The sequence below is a fragment of the Brachyistius frenatus genome, unplaced genomic scaffold (assembly GCF_029030835.1).
Source record: "Brachyistius frenatus isolate BFR_SWC_R1_liver_20210118 unplaced genomic scaffold, ASM2903083v1 Contig_138, whole genome shotgun sequence".
Lineage (NCBI taxonomy): Eukaryota > Metazoa > Chordata > Actinopteri > Embiotocidae > Brachyistius > Brachyistius frenatus.
Window position 1 is genome coordinate 259624 of NW_027210737.1, and position 20778 is coordinate 280401.

The following is a 20778-nucleotide window of genomic DNA, read 5'->3' on the forward strand; positions in this document are numbered from 1 at the left end:
AGGTCAAATATACAGGTCTGGTAATTGATTCTTATCTTCTTGGTCATTGGCACCAATCATGTTGGTGCAGGAGGAAAATTACATAATGGTTTCTCTGTGAACTAAATCAGATTTTTATTTTTTTGCCAGATCTGTGCTGCCAAAAAGCTGCTGAATGCAAGTTGATGGATACATTGAACGTCTTCTTGTGTCATGTTTGCTGTGTACAGGTACGTATATTGCTGGCTGTTTTTTTTTACTTTGTTGTATGTAAATAGGCATGTAAGTATTATCTAAAAAAGTAAACAGATAACAAGGCCATCATAACTGAGGTGATTCACCAGTAGTGTTGTCCAGAATGCGCTGAATAAGGACAGGATACTTGGATATCCGCTGAGTCACCAACAAGATGCACTCCTGAACACCATGGCAACGCAGCAGGGGTCCTCGACTCACTCGCTGAGACAGTGAGAGGTTACAGTTTAGTAACACAAAGACAAGTTGATTGAAAAAAAAGAAGAAAACTGTAAGGCCAACAGTCCTTGATGTTACTTGTATAAGTTTTGTATATATTATAAACATAACAGAAATAGCTCAGAGAAGCCCAGTAGCTCAGTTAGAGTGGAGGACTTTGAGGGTTTTACTGACCTGAATACTGTAAGTGCACAATAGAGGAGGATGAAAACAACCCAGACAACCAGAGTAGCAAGCAGCCAAAAAGGGTAACAACTGAATCATACACTGAAACCAACAACATTTATTAAACTGGATGTTCTTCTTATGCTTCATAACCACGCTGAATGCCAAAAGACAAGTATGGAGTTTACCTACAAGCAAAAAAGAGATCTTCAGAGAGAAGTCTGTCAAACCTCAGTTGAAATACTGTTCATACGGACATAAAGAAAGAAAACATTACACTGCAAAAGACAGTTCTTGATATCCAAACCAGGAGTATCCATGAGAATCTATTTATAGTGGTGCTAATGAAACCCAAATACAGTAATCATCTTTTACTAAAATTAAAGTGGAACAGCTGTGTGTGGGGTTTGCAGGACGAGACCAGTTGCAGTCATGGATAACTACTGTCAGGGTCGACACAGGATCACCACCAAGTCTTTCTCTTCAACTCACTCTCATCCCTGGATCAATGATGCCAATGGTCAGATTTAATAAGAAGTTAAAAGAGTGGAGTGCAGCTGGAAGAAATTCAAATACAGGGTTCATCTTCTCTGTCTGAAAGAATTAATGCCCATACTGAACAAAAAGCATCAAAAAGGTGCATGCTGCCTAATTTGCTGCCGTAATCAGAAGCAGTAGGTTCCTGTTTAACACCACTGACCACCTTGTAAACACTGATCATCCGGCTGCCTCCTCCCCAGTAGACCGAAATGTTTGTCTTCCTTTGTTTACAAAATCAATATCATTTGATCTCATTTTAATAATTCTTCTGCTTCTTCTGATCTACTTTATTGTCTGAGTTCTCCCGTCTCTCTACATAGTCTGTTTGAAACAGTGTCCCATATGTTCCTGTCCTCTTGTCCATTAGGCGTAATCCCCCACATTCATTAAAGAAGTGTTGCCTACTTTGGGCTCTGCTTTACTCTCCATAATTAACCTCTCTCTCACCTTTAGCTCTGCTCCTGATGGTTTGAAAATGGCATGCGTCCATCCCATTTTAAAAAGCTGCTCTTGAGCCAACCCAACCAAAATAACTAGAGACCTATTTCAAACTTCCCTTGTCCTGTCTCCTCCCTTCATTTAGGACAAGACACATCAGACAAGACATCAAGACATTTCAAGACATCAAGACATTTCTCATTGTCAGAATCTAATCATTCAATATTACTGTACAATTCCAAGTGACCTGTCTCAATGAATTTCAGTAGTATTAGTAGTAAAATAAAAATGTCTTTGATATGAAGCCTTTAGTAACTTTTGTTTTGAAAATCTTTAGTTTCTTATTATAAAGTTACTTTAATTCCCATGTGCATGCACCACATGCTGTGTACTCTGATGTGCTCTGTGGTTCTCTTACCCGAATGAAGAACTGAAACCTCTTGTCTCTAGCCAGGAGTTCCTTGTATAGTTTGACAGCCCTCAAGTGGCGGCTGCAGAACTCAGCATAGGCCTTCCGCATGTCATCTGCACACTGGCCTGAGAACTGGCAGAAGAACACATGAACAAGTTGTTTTATCTGTGTGAATATAAAAGAGAGATCTTTTGCTTTAATGTCAACGAAAGTCTTTGTAAGTCGTGATAACATCTGTATTTGCGACATGACTATAAGATCACTGTGTCAGGTAAAAATCATTGCAGACAATAGAGAAGTTGCAAAAATCATTATTTAGAAATGAACAAGTCCAATGTGAGAAACCATGGAGGTAACCTGCTCTAGGAGAATGTCCCCCAGCTGATAAATGGTGAAGTTGCGGCCGGATCCTGGCTGCAGGCTGTTGTTGCGCCTGAAGATAAGTTGTGCCAGAAAATGGGAATGTATCCTGGTCAGCTGGTCCAGGCAGGGAAACATGGTGTGCACAGTCGCGAGCTCCAGTTGCAGCTCCTCCAACATGGCCTGCCGGAACACCCTGTCCATGATGTGCAGCGTTCGCATGTGGTGCAGCTCTGTTTGAATCAGTTCTAAGAAGGACACACCCACATCACACTCAAACATCAAATAATCGAACTGACTGCAGCAGTAATAATGGTTCTTTGTAGAAAATGTAATGAGAACTGTTTTTTGTGCATTTTTAAAATTGAAATTTCAATTATTTCTATCAACAGTTAACAATACAGACATCCTCTTACTAGCAACATAACTTTCAACCCTCAATCAGCGTTCACTGAGCTGAATGGAGACCATCAGATATAGTTGAAAGCACTGATGCTAGTACATTGAAAGTAATCTTTAGCAATAGAATGTCTTCAATAATGGGAGGTAAAATAAAGGTCAATTAACTACTGTTGAAAAATACATTATATTTTTGTCACCATAGATGACATCCTGCCTCTTGATGACATTTTTGCAGTGTGACTGCAAGTAGCAGCTGTCCACAGCCATGCTCCACGAGTCAGCCTTAAAGTCCTGCTCCTCAAGGTCCATGTCCTCCAGTAATGAAGAATAGTACATGTCTCCTAAACAGGAGGGAAAAAAATCGTATAAGAATCGTGTAAAATATGATGCAGTGCTCCTATGCAGACATGCAGTGCCAGATACAGTTAGTTACCTTAAAATGCATCCACAGATTATACCTTGTAATGCTGAAAGATACCAGCATGCATTGCCTACTGCTACTTTTGATACTACTTTTTGAATACTTACTTTCCCACCTAGTTAGTTTGTGTGTTTACTAGTCAGTCACTGACTAAGCTGAACACAGCTTCTAATTCAGCACTTAAGGGGAAAGTTAAGGGAGTCTTAACTTACAGCACTGACTAACTGATGGAACCCACTTTGAAAGTTGTCAAATCACTATTTTATTTGTGAAAATGCAAAAAAAAGAGACATTGCATTTATTTTTTCACATCAAGCTGTCTGTTTTGTTCAGATCAAAAAACACAATATGTAGGCCGGTCAAATGTGGACTAGATTATCCCACAGAGGTTTAAGATTCTGTAAAACAGTTTGTGAAACATTTGACCTATTTGTGAAAAAAAAGGATATTTCACTGAGTTTCTTCTGTACATTTCTGAATTCCATGAAGATCTCTTTCTTCTTGCTTAAAAGAAAGCTCAGTCTAAAATATATTTCTACCTTTTGAAGTACAATGAAGACATCGTTTGGTCAACTGGTTGGCTTACTCTTCAGATTCTTATGTCAAACCTTATTTCAACTTTCTCAAAGCTTCTGCCAGCTGTTGCTGTAGTTCTCTCTCTTTTTTTTAAAGCCTTTATTGTGGCCTGTGTTAGAAGTACCATAACTCGACCATTAGTGTGCTTTTTCCTCCATTACATTGATATGTGGAGACATTTGTATATATAGATTTCTGTCAGTACTTCATCCACATTTTAATGGAGAAATAATGTATTAATCTCATTTATCTGTCCACGAACATCCACCATCATCGGACATCTTCGGACTCTCCTCTTCTTCCCCTGCTCACAAGTTGTCCCCATTATCTTCTTACCTTTACCAGTGTCCTGACCTCACACCTACCTGCAGACATGACCCCAACATCAAAAATGTTCATACTCTACACCTGCACAGAAGCCTATTCACCTGCCACAATGTGTGTTCTGTCTCCAAGTTTTAGCTTTGTAGCATTTTTGTTGTAACAGAAGTAGTGATTTTGAACTGTGCAAGTAGTCTTGCACCTTGCACCCCATTTTGCTGCTACTCATGGTCTGTATGTTTTAATACCGTCATCATTGAGAGACTCCACTGACATGGCTCTGGCCCTGAAGCTGAGGGAGTCTGTGGACTGAGACAGAATTCTGCGCAGCCCCAGAGGAGAGTCATCGTTCAGGGTCCTACAACACACACACATATCAATGAGAATGAACTACTGTGCAGAGCAGAGCAGACAGAGAAAACAAAGGGGAGAAGCAAACACACAGAGAATTTGCAACAGTGGTAACTTCATCATGAATTAGACACAGAGACTTTTCAGAAAGGTGAGCTGGCACCAATGTTAGGAACAAAGTTCATAAGCCGCAGTTAAACTGTTGTTACATACCAAAACAAATACACCAGAGTATCTCGTCTATGGGGCTATTTAAAGGGTAATTTCACCCAAATTTGATTGTGAATAATTGTATTCATTTTGAATAAAGTAGCCTCATGTTGTTGTTGATATTTAGCCATTCTGAGGACAACTGCATGGTTAAAACAGCACATTCAAATGTATCAAAAAAATCTGTTGGTATCTGCAGGAAGTGCTACTTCAGATATTTGGTTTAGTACATGAAGGAACATGGTCTGAATAGTTTTCTAAAAATACAGCCCAGGAAGTCAGAGGTATCTTTAGACAAATGGAAACTAGGCAGTGACCAGCAATTATTTAATCATCAATATCAAATCCAAAATCTATGTTTAAAATAATGTGTGTGATGTAGACCTTTCTGACACAACAAAGACACACTGATATTCTCTCTGTGTACAGAAGACACGCTAAATATCAATCACGTCCCTATTTTATTTTAAATCAAACTATAACACTAATGAAAAGATATGACAGATATACAACAGTCCTGCTGGCCAATGACAGTGAGGCTCACCCTGCAATGTTGTTGGTGGAGACACTCTTGGACAGGGACAGGCCGGAGAGACCGCGGCGGGATCCCAGCAGAGTCTGTCTGAAGCTGTCCGAAGGGTATATGGCTGAAGTGGGACGTTCACGCATTCCTGGAGCTGCCAACGGAAAATGTTGCAAACAGAGGAGAAGGAACAAGATGAGGAGGTGTGACTGGAATAGTCACAATGTAGGTGGAGGAAAAAGAACGATATGACAGCATGATTAGGAGGAATATAATAAAACAAACAGGAGAAGAAAGGAAAAAAACAAGTCATGCAAAACAGCAACATAGAGAACAGAGAGGGAGAAGAATTCAATAGCAGGTGTAATGAAGGGAGAAACAGTTGAGGTAAAAGGAGGAGACTGAATAGACTCGAATGTTACATGTTAGAGAAAAGCTCTTACTTTTTGTGCGCAGCGTAACATTATTCCTCATCAGGGTCATCTTCTGCTGCTGTGATAATAAAAGACACAAGTTACACCAGTATTGCACTTTTCCACATTCTTACAGTTTAAGCCATGCATTTCCAATTCAATACAATTCAACATTGTCTATGTAGCGCCAAAACACAACTTTGGAGAGAAACCCAACTGTTTACTCATGTTTACTACATGAGTAAGCATTTAATGACCGTAGAGAGGAAAAACTTGAACAGAACAGGAAAGTCACTTTTGTAAAGTTATGAGCTACAAACCTTTCCTACAGTACTACATGTGCAGCCAATAATGTTCACTGATCCAGTGTCATTTGTTTTTACTGGCAGCTGACAAATGATTTGAAAATGTAAATATTGACTTATTTATGTATTTGTTATGGCATTTAGTCATTTAACTTCATTTAAACATAACATTTTATGTTAAATAACAAGCTTTTTTAAACTGATAGAGAGCAGCATTCATAACTAAAGCTGAATATGATTTAGCATACAGTGCGGTGTAGCTCTTCCCGTCTGTTTGAACTGTGTAATTGTCCATGAATGGGACCACCGTGTTTATTATTTCCCTTCTTCTGATGACATGACGCTTTTATACAAAGTGTATCGTATTGGTATGAGCGAAGACAGATCAGTGCGGAAAGGAAATCAGTGATATCACACATCATTAGAATGAAGAAGACCTCTGTTTATTAACACGCTCAGAAGCTCCTCACACACTGTATTACTCACGTGACACATTTTCTTTGTGAAATATAGTCTTTTATTTTTCCATTGAATATTGTTGTTGTTATTATTATTAGTGGTTGTAGTAATAGTAGTAGTTCCCAGTATTTATACTATGTAATAAAATATTTACAACGTTTGTTGCTTTAGGAAAAGCCCAGAAAAGATGAGTCAGAGCACCCTCATCTGAGTCACAGTTGTTACTGCACTTCATTTTATTCTGCTCAGCCAACTTTGGAAGATTTATTTTTATACTCACCTATATCTTTATACTTATGTTTGGTTGAATATTAATTTTGAATGCTTGGTCAGTAGGAGTATTGTTTTGTGTAATTCACAGTACAAAGTCTCAGTCATGAGGCAGTCTTTGTGTTTGATTATAAGGACTGTGAATGGTGTGAAGGGGTTAAGGGGAACCATTCTGGCCCCACCGGTGGATTATTCTAGCCTGGCAGCGCTGACTGTCGCTCGCAGCTTCAGTTTTCTTGTCTGTGATTACAGTCTGGTAATTCAGCTCGTACTAGCGTTTGCACGGCCACTCTAAAGAGCGGACCAATCAGCAACCAGGATCGGTGGTTAAACGTGTTTGTCACGCCCCTCCTTTACTGTGATTGGACAGCTGGTGACATTGATGAGCGCAGCGTTTATTTTTCAACTCTCAAAAAAAATCACCAAACGTTCAACGCTTCGATAGTTGCAGTGGTTGCAGAGTATCTGCCGGTTTTGGCACCAATGCTGATTGGTTCAAATTAACCCGAGGTCTGCTCCCAGTAGGATGAACGACTGCAAACTATTACTTGTGGAGGGTACCAAGACCCATATTCACGTAGTGAAATTGGTTCTGGTTCGTACCAGACTATAATTATCCACCACACAACTCCCATGGAATAGATTGTGTAAGTGTAAAATATGTACAGCATTATTGATTGGTGTCTACACTCTGTTTTTCTATACAAGAAAACATTGTGCTTATTACATTAATTTAGTTTATTGGGACCTCCATTAGCTGCTGCTTTGCTGCATCTATTCTTCCTCTGGTTCACAAGAAAATGTTCAAAGTGACAATGCAACCATAACATCTTACATCATCATAAAAGGAACAGGACAAAAGACTTGAACGCACACAAAGACAAGACGAGCTCCTGACAGTACAATAATGAAATAATTATAACATACATACACATCACATTTGAAAAACATGAGGAACAACTTTCATGACTCATTTTTGGCCATTATATGTTCCGTTTCAGTCCAATATCCCAGTAACACTATAGACAGACCCTTCACAACCACAGGATACACACACACACACACACACACACACACACACACACACACACACACACACACACACACACACACACACACACACACACACACACACACACACACACACACACACACTCAACTTACAAGAGGCAGCCAAGTTTTTAAAAACACCTTTTCATGTGTATCTTGAGGAGCTGCTGCCTGTCTGCAGCTGGAACACTTTTCACCTCCATGTGTTTCATGACTTTTTTTCTTTTTTTTTTAACATTCTGAATGTAATTTTGCTGTTTTCTTGTTTGATATGTGTATTGAGTAAATTCCAATAGTGCACAGCTTGGTACATCACTGTTGGCTTGACTGAATTTGTTTTTGCTTTAGATAATGATTCCCCTTATCACATGTCTGGTAGAACAGTCAAAATCTAATAACAAACTCTTATATGAAATAAAAAGAGTCTATGAAACATTTCTGATAAATACAAGCAATAAATAAAATAATCTATTTTTAACACATAACTAAGCTCTACAATAATGCAACGTAGCAACATCCCTTCTTTTGTTACAACATTGCACAACACTGCTCTGTTTTGTAATATTTGTTTATATTGTTCACTGTAACACAAATTGTTGGGCAATCCTCCTCTCTGGATCAAATGATAACTATTGCTCTATTTTTTTTACTTTGATAATTGTTTGTACGTGATTATGTTTTGTTATTGTAAAATGAATTACTTTTTCTTTAGCAGCACTCTTGACTTGTCTCATTCTCATTCTCTGTTCTCTTTGATTCGGTCTGTGACATAAAACCAGAGTCAAGTGTCTAGTTGTTTTTTGAGCCAAAATATTTTTCACATCTTTTGATAACAGAAATATAATTTCTCATTTTAGCAACTATTAGCAACTTAGCAATACTTTTTGTCTTAAATACATTCAGGACCAACGAATAGCAAATCAAAATTTAAACCTATATTATCTCATCGTCAGTTTATGCTGAGATATACATTGTTGAAACATCTGGAAACATTTAAATATTGACCATAGAAGACAACTGGTCATTTGTGGAAAAATGTACAGTAATGGCCCCAAAGTGCTTCATTAAGGCATCCCATACCTTACAGAGCTAATAACTGAATAACTTCATTTTAAGTCTTAGCGTGTCCTATTAACTAAATAGGTCTTTATTCATGATAATGCTGTCTGAGTCATGACTCATGACAAGAATGCTGCTGTGAAATAATGTAAGCACCAACTATTTTCTAATGTTCACATTCTCTCAGGCAATAATCCATTTGTTGACAGTAGTGTCACTTTTGTAATTTTCCATTCATGGTTGTTTTTTCTGCTAGAAATTTCAATAAAATAGCCTCGTAATGAGAAGAGGTTAGAAGAGCTTGGAAGATAGTTTCCTGGGATTAGAAGACCAATCAAAAGGAACATTGAGCATGCATTTAACAAAATGAAATCTTGCAAAAACAGTCAAACTGAAAAGCCAACCTAACACTACCTCTTTCAACTAAGTGATAAAATTTAGATTAAAAAAAGAAGGTAACCTGCCAGCATCAGTGAAAACTGGTTAATGCTGCCAGTTATATTGTTGTTACAACCCAGGATAAAGTAGCTGGAAACCACAAATCTCCAACAATTGTTTCAAGCAGTGTTTCAATGTGAACATTTTATAACTGATAAATAATGAATGGAAAACCCTGTTTGTTAAAGCTGTAGACTGTAACTCACAGAAGAACTCTCTTGCTCAAATCCCACTGAAGGTCCATCCATAATCTACAACTGCTTTATCCTGAAGAGGGTCACGGGGCTGCTGCAGCTGACTTTTATGTGAAGGCAAGGTACATCCACTCCATCGCAGGGCCAAAACAGAAAGACACCACAGGCAGACATGCATGCGCTCATTCACACCTACAGGCAATTTAGAATAACCAATTAACCTGACATGCATTTGTTGGATGGTAGGAGGAAGGTGGAGTACCCAGAGAGAACCCACGCAGGCACAGGGAGAACATGCAAACTCTGCACAGAAAGGCTCCTGCCCCAGCCAAGGCTCGGACCCCTGACCCTTCTTGCTGTGATGTAGAAGTGCTAACCACTGCACCACTATGCCGCTCCCCACTAAAATGTACAATTTTAAAATTACATATTTTATACTTAGTGTCACAGCAGAAGTCAAATTGTGACCATGTGGTGCTAAAGTTTGGATTAAATATCTGCAGGCTCTCTTTGGTCACCAAAAGCTCCAAATCGTCCAGTGGAAATGTCTCAGTAATGTCTAAAGCCACCATTCAGCCCTGAATGAAAGCTTTAAACATGTATCTCACATGATTGTCCATTTTTGTCTCAGAATCATGTAGTGTAAAGCGGCCTTGAAGAGAGAAAAATGTTGCGACTGTTGAATATTCTTTTTCTTTCATGATGTAAATCTTTTTAAAACAAAAAACGATCCGATCTCTCTAAATATGTGGGTGTGTGGAAATATTTAAGTGTTATCTGAATGCAACTGGACTTGCTTGTGGCTCTTGAAGACGTTTCAACTCTTAAAGCCTCCAGGAACCTCAAGTAAGTCCGATTGCCGACTAAGAATCTTCACAGACGTGTAGAAATGATCCACCCCAAAAGTCCTGAACTCATTTAATAACATCCTTAAAAATGTGGTCATGATGGTGTGCGGTGAAGCCGGTGTCTTACCCGCTGTTTCATTTTGGCACAGTTTGGCAAAGTGTCTCGACATCGGTTGTGGATAGTGATATTGCATGCTGGAAAAAAAATAAAGACACAAGATAAAAACAAATAAAGAACACATAAAATTCACCTAAAACAGCTCATTATGGCCTGTATCCAAAAATGTGGACACTAAGACATTATTTTAAGCATGCTTCACCAGGAGTTCAATCCCCCACTCAGGACTAGATGACTTTCAGTTTAATTCATTTCAGTTCAAAGGGATTTTATTTGCATGAAAGATAAAAAATAATGTTGCTTTAGTTTCTCTAAATATTTGGAGTACACAATAACTCTAGCATGAATTTGAACACAATTAAGACCTCAGAAACTCTCTATCCACCTACATGGTTACTCTGGATGGTGTACCCTTGGCCTCCAGCACCACTGTAAGGAAACTAATTTAGTTATTTTGTACCAGGACTTTAAATCACAAATAAAGCAAATCTCAAAGACTGCCTACCACCCTCCCTCTCAGAGTGCAGGCACCTAGAAATAGAATGGGAGGCCCCCCACCCTATAAGAGTGGGGGGCTGTATGTTTTTCAGTGGATGTGTATATACTCTTACTGAAGTCAAAACTGACTGAACTTTTTGCTTCTCAGCTACTCTACCCACCCCTCACTGTATAGTGTATGTAGATATAGAAATACATTTGCTGAACAATGTTACTTACTAGAGCAGCTGAGGGCCTCCTTTGCTGTAATGCTCTTGTTGCATGCTGAACAGAGAGTGGTTCCTGAGACTGTGAGTGAAGTGAAGAGGTGACCATTGCTGTAACGTGCTTCCCTGTCCCTCGCCGCTTTCTCTCGCTCCCTTATGCGTTCCCTCTCTTTATTCTGGAAGAGAAACACAAAGAAAATGTGAAAAACTTCTTGCATATTTGTCAATGTCACAAAACATATTACAACTGATGCATGGCTTCTGCTCATTGATGTCTGTCAGCATCATGCTTATTGCATGTGTCTAAAGACAGATAGGACTTAAAAGCAGCAAGATGTCATGAAAACAGCATTATTGCTAACCATGTGGATGTGTCAAACTAACTGTGGGGTCAGTGGGGTCAAGGTAAATTACAGCAGCTGTATTAATTAAAAGTTGCCAATTATTGAGTTATGGTCACAAAATGTCAGTGCCAGTTTTTAAGAAATTACCTTAACGTATTCCTAACATATCACATTCAAAAGAATGGGGCTGATAGGTAGGATGGATGTGAGCTCATATTGACTTGACCTCCGACCTTTGATCACCAAAATGCACTTAGTTCATCCATGAGTCCAAGTGAATGTTTGGGCCAAAATTGAAAAAGGTCCTTGAAGGTATTCCTGAGATATCGCGTTTACAAGAACAGGAAAGATTTAAAGTCACAGTGAATGTCACCCCTGACCTTTAAAAAGCAAAATCGAATCACTTCATCGTTGAGGCCAAGTGAACATTTGTGCCAAATGTGAAGATATTCCCTCTGGGCGTTCCTTACATATCGTGCTCACAAGCATGAGTCAATGTAAGGTGACACTGACCTTGACCATTGACGCCCAAAATGGAATCAGTTGATCCTTGAGATCAGAGCTAAAGAGCTAAATAACTAAAAGGCTCAACAGAGCTGTGACTCTGGGTCAGCTTGCCTGCAGTGCTGAAAAGAAACCTGGGGTTGTTCTTGTTTTCCTCTATTAATGATGAATAATAAACGATCCAGGCATGATGGAGCACATTGTTATATGCTATTAGACTCATAATTAGTGGGATGCCACATCCTTTCCAGGATTTAGCAATGTCTGTTTTAAAGAGTGCATTTGTGAATTGTACCAAGATGCTAGTATCCACGTCACCAAAATGAATGTTAAAGTCATCCACTTTTATCACTTTATCACTTTATCAATTAGTATTTAAGGATCGAAGAAAAGTCTATGTCAGATTCCTGACGTGTTGTTAAACTGCAGACTTGTTCTGAAAATAGCCTTTGGTTCATAGGGTTAATTTGTTAAAGATTTATTCCCCTGCACATTAGCCCTGATGCTGAACACAGGCTCCGCTAGCATCGCTTAGCTATACAGCCACTTCTTTTATGTTGAATGGTCAAAAATTGAATTGCTCACAAATTGGCTATAAGAACAGTGATGTGATAAATGAGTGCCTTTTTGTTCCTATCTGCAAAAAACCAGTGCAAAGAAGATCAGTATCTCTTAAACAATGAGTTTGTACACCAAGTGGCAAATGTTTTTGTTTGTTGTGCACAAAAATGCAGATACCAGTGTAAGTGTAAGTTTTTACACTGCACAAAATTGTAGGTTACAGAGGTAATCGCAGTTCTCTGATAAAATGAGTAAGGTATGTCACTATGGTGTATGCCTGTTAGAAAAATTACTCAGAGGCTGGATTCAAAATCAAACACATCGGACATTTATTCTTGCAAGTAGGAGCAAATACATGTACACTCAAAGAAGGATGTCCAGCATTGCTCAACGTCTCTCCTCCGTAGGGCAGCTTTTATACAGTATGACAAGCAGTTGACATCCACCCCCACTCCCTTTAGATCTAAGTTCAGTTGTAGGTCACAAGATAAGGACATATGGACGTCGTATAATTAGACATTGTAAATGACGTTGTAAATGACGTTATAAATGACGTTATAAATGACGTTATAAATGACGTTATAAATGACGTTATAAATGAGACACTGGGAACTTCTTAAACCACAGGCAAAGAAAATAAAACTCATCTTATTTTCTTTGCATCAATGCCTCACCAGTTAGTCCTCAGAAGTTCAATAGCATTCTGTCATTCAAATGGCTAGCAGTCATGATGACTGCATGGGGGGAATGGAAAGACACAGCAAAGCAGGGTTCTCAGGCATAAAGGCAGGATTGGGCCTTGACGTTCCACACGGGCCTCCTGCAGGAGTCAGGGTGCACCAGAAGTGTGTGGACAGTGCTGAGCACTAGAACCAGCAAAAGAACGGTTTCAAGCGAGAGCAACTTCAGATCCACTCAATCAAAGTGTTCAAATGAAGTTGAAACAGTACATCAAAAACAGGTGACAAGTCCCACAATGAGTCTCAGGCTCTGACAAGGGATTGTTGTCATGCAGCCTTACCATCAGAACCTGTACAGCACACTGCAATAGCTGCCAGGTAAACCTTTATCAAGGAGAAGGCTTTGCCCTTGTCCAGTAATTATTGCAGAAACATTATGGGTATAGAGCACTGGAAGGGAACCTCAAACACTCCCGCTTACAATCATACAGTCACCTGGTAGACAAGGATACATTATTCCTGATGGTTGTAATGACATTCAGTGGAAGTTCCAGTTCATCCAGGTTTAGCCTCTTAAGGGCCAAGTCCAGACCAACAGCCATATTAGGAAGGGATGCAATATTCCCCCTTGTGCCTGCAAGGTTGATTGTAAAGGAGCCCTGCCAGTAAGGGGATTTCAGAATTAGAAATATGCCCTTCTTCCATACCTGGGCAGCATAGGTGGGGTCAGGGCCAAAGTTGGGAATAGCTTTAAGAAGAAGTTGCAGCCACTTGTTGTAGTCAACTTTGACTATCCCCACTGGTGCATCCTGGGACACAAAATGTGGGGCACTGATCATTGTCCGTTGAGGCAAACAGATAAATGCTGGGCACACTACGGGCACCCAGATCTGATTGGTTACCTCTGGATGGAGTTTCCATTCCCTGTACAGAGGATTTCTTTTGAAGAGCCAGCTTGCAAAATGGGACCCTACGTCCAGGATGGAGGGTGCTCTCAGTGACGAGATTCTTGCTGCTCCACAAAGTTGGTGAGTAAGTAAGTCTCTGCAACGGAGTGGAGCACAATCCACTTTGTTTGTAAAAGTATGCTAACACAGTTGTGTCTGATTTCCAAAAGATGAAGAACCCACACTGCATTCACAGTCCTGTGCTCATGGGTGGTTCCCAACCCCTGACAGATCCCATTGGGGTCCCCTGTGTCAAAAAACCGAGGAGCATGTTCCACTGAAACCTCCACCAGGCGGGCCATGACAAGTGTGGTCCAGGCTGAGGAATGCAACCCAGCATTGAAAACCGCGGGTGTACAGGTAGCCTTAGGGAACTTCCACTATAGCCGATGCCATCAGTCCCAGCAATTGTAAGCATGTCCTGAGGGGCAACAACTTGCTCCTGTGAAAGAGGGCTAGGCACACAAGACATGCCGTGGCTCTCTACACTGACAAACAGGTGCTGCAATAAGAACCGTGTTTGCTCCAGCAGCCTCTGGTGTGACTCTGCTGCGAGAAGCCAATTGTTTATGTGGCTACGTGGCTATGCATATTTCCTGGTTCCTGAAGCTGCCACTGTGCAGTTGACAAACACCCAAGGGCTTACCAAGAACCTGGATAGAAGGACTATAGACTTGTAGAAGTTGCCCTCGAAGGCAAACCTCAGGAAAAACCTGAAAGGAGCATATATTAGTTGCAGGGTACTCAAAATGCAGTAGGGTTGAGTGTGGTAGCATGCTGGACTTGCAAGACATGAGATGTCTGTTCAGAGCCAAAGTTTGGGTGGAGCCCTAGCTCCCCTTTTTGTGCAACGACAAAATACCTTGAGTAGGAACCACATTAGTTCAACACCAAAGGCACATCTTGTATCGTCCCTCTCATTAACAGGTGATTATATCTCATCCCATAATGTGACGCATGGGAAGAAACAGTTGAAACGGGGTGAGGTTAGAGGGAGACAATAGCAAACTGTAAACTCTATTTACTGTCCCGCACCAGGCGGATTTGTGAACAGTTAAACTAATCTTGTCATTAGGCAATTATATGATATTACTATAAGGCATGGCTTCACAGGTTTAAATGGGCAAGTTACCCCAGAAAGAAATGCAAGAGACATTGACATGCTGGATGGCAGTTAGTGAATATACTGTATCAGATGCCAAGGACATTATTAATGTGCTTAAACCAATAAAAAACAGCTGCAGCTTTGTGATGAGAAAGAGCCCATGCGTTAGCATGATAGAAAAGAGCATGTTAAGCAGTGCAGGAGATTCCCCCACTGCGGCTGCTTTGAGCTGTCCACCCAGACATCTCAGGACGATACACAAGCAAGTTATACACAGATGTCCTTCTAGCGAGCACAGGGCTGAATCCATGCTTTAAAACCCTGCCTCAACCAGAAGACAAGCAAAGAGAACCTGTCTATGCACAGATATTGGAGATGTCAGCAGATCTTCACCACAAGACAAAGTACTTTATTGTGTCTGTCTGTGCACGTGATTGAGACAATGAAATCCCACTCTTCCTATAGTTAACCTAAAAAAAAAAAACAAGGACAGCAAGCCTATGGCTGATTTAAATTTAAAAAATCCAGCGAGATACAGAGGAGCAAGTCCGGTCTGGCAGATACAGAGTAGACAGCAAAGATGGGCCTAATCTCAGACCAACCTCCCCCCAGAAAGAGTGCATTTGGGGACCTTTTTTAAAACTCAAAGAGTGTACTCCAATGGAACCAACATACAGATGGAAAAAAGGAGTTGATCATACACAAGTGTGTCTGGTTCTGTCTGCTCTATTCCACTGCAATGGTGGAAGGACAGAGACCAGGTCAATCCCCTTCTTGCCTCGTTGGCCAGCGCCAACAGCGGACAGCTTGTCTTTTCAACTGCAGGAGAATGTTAATGATGAAAGGTCCCTGCTGTTGCCAGAAAATGTTGACTGTTTTGTTTTCCTAACAGAAAATATGACGTCAGCTCCAGATGAAATGCCCCTCTTAATGCTGCTGTTGAAAGCTCCCATAATGTTCTGGGGACAAGTTTATCAGTCTATTTATTTTATTGGACCACCACAAAACTTTCTGACCACCTCTATGACCTCCACTAGATAAATTGGCAAGCCTTCCCTAAAGGCCCCAGACTCTGCCTCCACCTCGGAGGACATGACACACGGGTTCAGAAGATCTTCAGTGTTCCTCATGTAACACTGGCACAGTACAGAAACGCACAATGCAGAGCATATCTAAACACATTGGTATTCTGGTGTGGCGCAAGGGACTTTGTTCCATGCTTGCGCTGATTTGCAATTTTTGTGGACCAAGGCAAACCCAGCTGCGCCAAGATGGCCGGAATGGCGTAACATTCACACACAATGTAACACAATGGGGGTTTGTCGTTGAAAATACACAAGTGCAGTGCAACTTTGGTGTCAACTTTGAGTTCAACCTGTGCCTCTGCCAGCTCAGATCCTATTAACCCTATTAAAACAAGATTATTATTTTTTTTTTTTGTAATGCAAGCTTCAGTTTCAGGTAATCATATGAAAAAATGAAGGTGACTCCTGTGTATTGAATTCCATGTAAAATAGGCAGTGAGGGTGTGCCATGACGCAGAAGCCAATCTCAGCCGTAAAATATAAAAGGCAACTCAGGTTAACTACAAATGAATTGCAATTGAATTGCACATAAATTAGTAACAACTGAAAAGCCTTTCTATGTATTCATCTGGTTTAATTATCTTGCCAGCCATGCAAGACTACAGTGTGGAACTGCGTTATTTACGCACAAAGCAGTAACCTTTTAAGCAATTTACAAGAATTATTTATAATGTTAGTTACCTCTTCCCAAGCTTGTGATCAGCCCGTGGAGGCCAACTCGTTGTCCCATAAATTCATTGATTAAATCCTGAACCTCCAGACAAGTATGTCAGTTTCATCCTGTGTGAACTTTTCATGGTGCTCATGGTCTGCTCCTTCTTCCTTCATAAAAACCTGAGAGTCTACTGCGTAACGGGGGTCTTAAAGGGGATGAGAGGAGCTGGTTTGATTGAACATGGTTATGGTCGGCTGTGACACACCTGCTGAATATAAATTCCTCCTACATCCTGCGCTTGTGTTCACCAAAATACCAAACACATTTGCCGCGCCTACTTGCGCCGGTGCAAGTTGCGCTGTACCGCGGCGGATGAAAACAGGGTCCAAAGTCTTGTTTCAGCTCAGCTTCTTCAGTGTACTGTACATATTGACTCCTCTGACAGAATTGGGAGATTTAACCCACTGGATTGAAAAGGGGCTTGTTTTTAGTCGTTCCAAAGGTGCATTCTTTACATTTCCTGCTGTTCAATTCTGTCTTCCAAGATGTTGTTGGACAGCAATACCATCTTTAACTTGTTAGCCCCCTGATGTCCCCACATTGTTTCTCTAATCATAAGCCTAAAATATATGGGTTGTTTTCTAAAAACTATTGCATACTTCTGGTTGCAGGTGACCATGCACTTATATGATATAAGGCAAATTAAACTATTAAAATCATATTGCATGTAAAACTTTCACAATATTAATGGGATTTCTTTGCAAAAGTCCTGTTAAATCCTCTTTTCCTTTTAACACCTTCTCCGTGACTCTTCACCATTTTTCTTTTGACTTGGTACATGTTTTAACTATGTCATTTTATAATACAATCTATTTAGCTAGTTTGCAACATTAGAGAATGAAGGCTCTGTCAATATAGCTTGCGATCATATTTTTGCCATGCTCTTATCCCAGCAAGATATTTATATCTTTGTCAAAATGATTTCTTTCTTTACACCCCCAAAAATTAAAGAGGGTTTTGTAACCCAAAGTAAAGCTTCAGCGATTACTAGTCAGAGTCAAGAAGTTCAAGAAATAATGTGATTAAACCATCATCCCATCCAAACAGTGTGGCATGCATTAAATTGATCAATGCAATACATACAATGTATAGACAACAAAAAGCAGCTCCTCTCTAAAACCAGTTACTAAGACTTGCTGGTGTATTTTGGGTGTTAGTTCAGTGGTGGGATCTGTCTAGTTATTTCTGAAGCCAAGAGAACACTTAATATCTTGTTAGCTTGGCTGTTATTTCAGCTGCAGTTCAAATCCAGAGAATAAACATCATTATCAATAAAATCATAAAACGGCACGCACGGTGGTGCAGTGGTTAGCACTGTCACCTCACAGCAAAAAAGGTTCCGGGTTCGAATCCGGTCCTGGGCCTTTCTGTGTGAGTTTGCATGTTCTCCCTGTGCTTGCGTGGGTTCTCTCCGGGTTCTCCGGCTTCCTCCCATCATCCAAAAAAACATGCACCTCAGGTCAGGTTACCTGGTGCCGCGCTAGTGGCAGCCTGCTGCAGCATCTCCCCCCTGAGAGCCCCCCTGCTGTAGTGAAGACATTTCCCCTCGGGGATTAATAAAGTGTATAAAATCAAAAATCAAATTAAAAAATCAAGAGAAAAAGAGGTATATCAGATCAAGCAGAAGGTCAAGAGTGCAGTGTGACAATGGTGCGCAGCCAATGGCTTACGAGAACTGCAAAATGTGAGATGCCGATTACATAATCAACCAAGGTTAACTTGTCACCACCTATTTTTGTATGATTGTTTTTTTTATAAAGACAAACCCGCCCGGCAAATGAGAATACCTCAAATCTGCTCCTGCAACACTGATGCAAAAGCCTTTATCCATCTACATCCGATTACTTTTTGATGCACGTATTTTTACATGATTTCAGGCCTACAACATTCTAAAAGAAATCCGTAACAGCACACACACTCTCTCATTTCTATGGCAACAGTTGCTACAGTCAAATATCCAGTGAGCAAGCACACTGTGTACAAGCAAACATACACACCACCACCTACATTCACAAATGAAGGCAGACTTATCCTGTACACCTAGATTAGAAATGATGTGCTGCTAATGCAGCAATACAAGGACCCGTATCATGAGAGGCCTCCTGTCTTAATGAGCAGGCCCTGTGTCACACTGAAGAAATGTTTATAGGTTGAGAATGCAAAACAAGAAATGACAGTGATGTAGAAAGTGGAGGGGCAGGAAAGAAAAAAAACAGCATCGTTCAACAGTGATTTCTACTTAACGGACCTAATTAATACTGTTATAATAACCACTAACCACTGAAGTTACACCATATTACACAAAAGTAGTTGTTTTTCATGTCCTATTAAAACATTGTGTACTACGCATCAGCTGATGTCAGTCACATGCCACTACCTCATGATTTCGTCATGTCAAACTCAGTGAGGAAGAGGAACATAATATCAGCTCACCCGCAGGTTGATCTCCTTCATCCTTTCTTGGCGCAGTTTTGACAGATTGGCAACTCTGGACATTTTCTTACGGCAGATTAACAAGGCAGCAAGCAAGTCAGAAAATATTATATCCAATATTACTCTTTGTATGCTTCTATGTAGATCTCTCAATTCCCTACCAAAGACAAAAAAAACAACTAAAAATATTTCCTCATTGGTCAACTGCAATGTACTTCTGCTTCTAGTGAAGTGACTGTTCCTGTGAGAAATCTGACTTCTGAATCATCACCGCCCCCTCGCTCTCTCTCTCTCTCTTTCTCTCTCACTGACTCTCACACATACACACAAACACACACTACACACACAAACACACACACACACACACACACACACACACACACACACACACACACACACACACACACACACACACACACACACACACACACACACACACGCACACAATGTTCATCTGTCTGTCTGTGAATGCCTGGAATAGACTTTTATTTGCTCTTTACTACATCCCACTATGAAACCATTTCCAAATTGTTGAAATTTTACAGTAACTATTCTCACTAAAGCAAGAAAAAACAAACTGTAGCTTGTAGCTTGTTTGTTTATCAGAACTTTCAATCATACTGTAAATTTGAGAGCATGTTGTGTGTGATGTGTTGGTACCATGACAAAAACTCAAAGGATCACACAAGCGTCAGAAAATATTTGGTAGGTAAGCAGGTGAATAGAATGTGGGACCAGACAGGTGAGTGGAGTTTATTTCGCTATTATAAAGTCTTTAGTAATAAAGGGGTATTGAATTGGTTTAATACATGATCATTTAAAACATTTTCTTTCACACTAGATATTTGAAATACGTTTCACATAATTTACTGGGTGGGGAAGGCAGGCCAACGTGGGCCTTTGAACTCAATTAAAGTTATAATGGGAGCGTATAAGGATTACTGCATTGTCAGGGCCACTTTCCGAGTAAAATAAAAAATATTTATTTTAAATGTCACTGTGGACACATTGACACAATAAACTTCAGATTCAAAACAGTACAAGTGAAAGCAAATTGTGAAATGGTGGAGCAACAAAGAGCTTCAGAGCCAGCGAGAATTAAACAGACCCACCTGAACAAATGTGAATGTTTTCAACAGTGGTCCACTCACAGAAGTCATTCACACTTTTACTAATGACCAGTAGTAACCGTTGAGCCATGCAACACTGGCATCACATGAATTATCCACCATCTTCATTCTCAGTCTTCCAGAAGTTCAGCATTGTTTAGCATTAACACATCTATTTTATGGTCTAAATCTCACACTGTCAGTGCACAAATATTCACATGGACTCAAGGATGAAGTGAATAGATTTTGGTGATCAAAGGTCAGA

General features: G+C 40.2%; 1 protein-coding gene across 1 annotated transcript in view; it reads right to left on the reverse strand.

Annotated features, from left to right (window-relative positions):
- Nucleotides 1-19640, reverse strand: part of arhgef2a (Rho guanine nucleotide exchange factor (GEF) 2a) — a 43958-nt gene extending 24318 nt beyond the window's left edge. The window contains exons 1-10 of the mRNA XM_069715101.1: nt 19405-19640; nt 11044-11206; nt 10336-10403; nt 5616-5664; nt 5194-5326; nt 4337-4446; nt 2968-3111; nt 2366-2616; nt 2015-2140; nt 321-438 (exon numbers count right to left, since the gene is read on the reverse strand). Of these exons, the coding sequence (XP_069571202.1) occupies nt 321-438; nt 2015-2140; nt 2366-2616; nt 2968-3111; nt 4337-4446; nt 5194-5326; nt 5616-5664; nt 10336-10403; nt 11044-11206; nt 19405-19467 (1225 nt within the window). The 5' untranslated portion in view covers nt 19468-19640. The remainder of the gene's footprint in view (nt 1-320; nt 439-2014; nt 2141-2365; nt 2617-2967; nt 3112-4336; nt 4447-5193; nt 5327-5615; nt 5665-10335; nt 10404-11043; nt 11207-19404) is intronic.
- Nucleotides 19641-20778: the final 1138 nt, after the last annotated feature.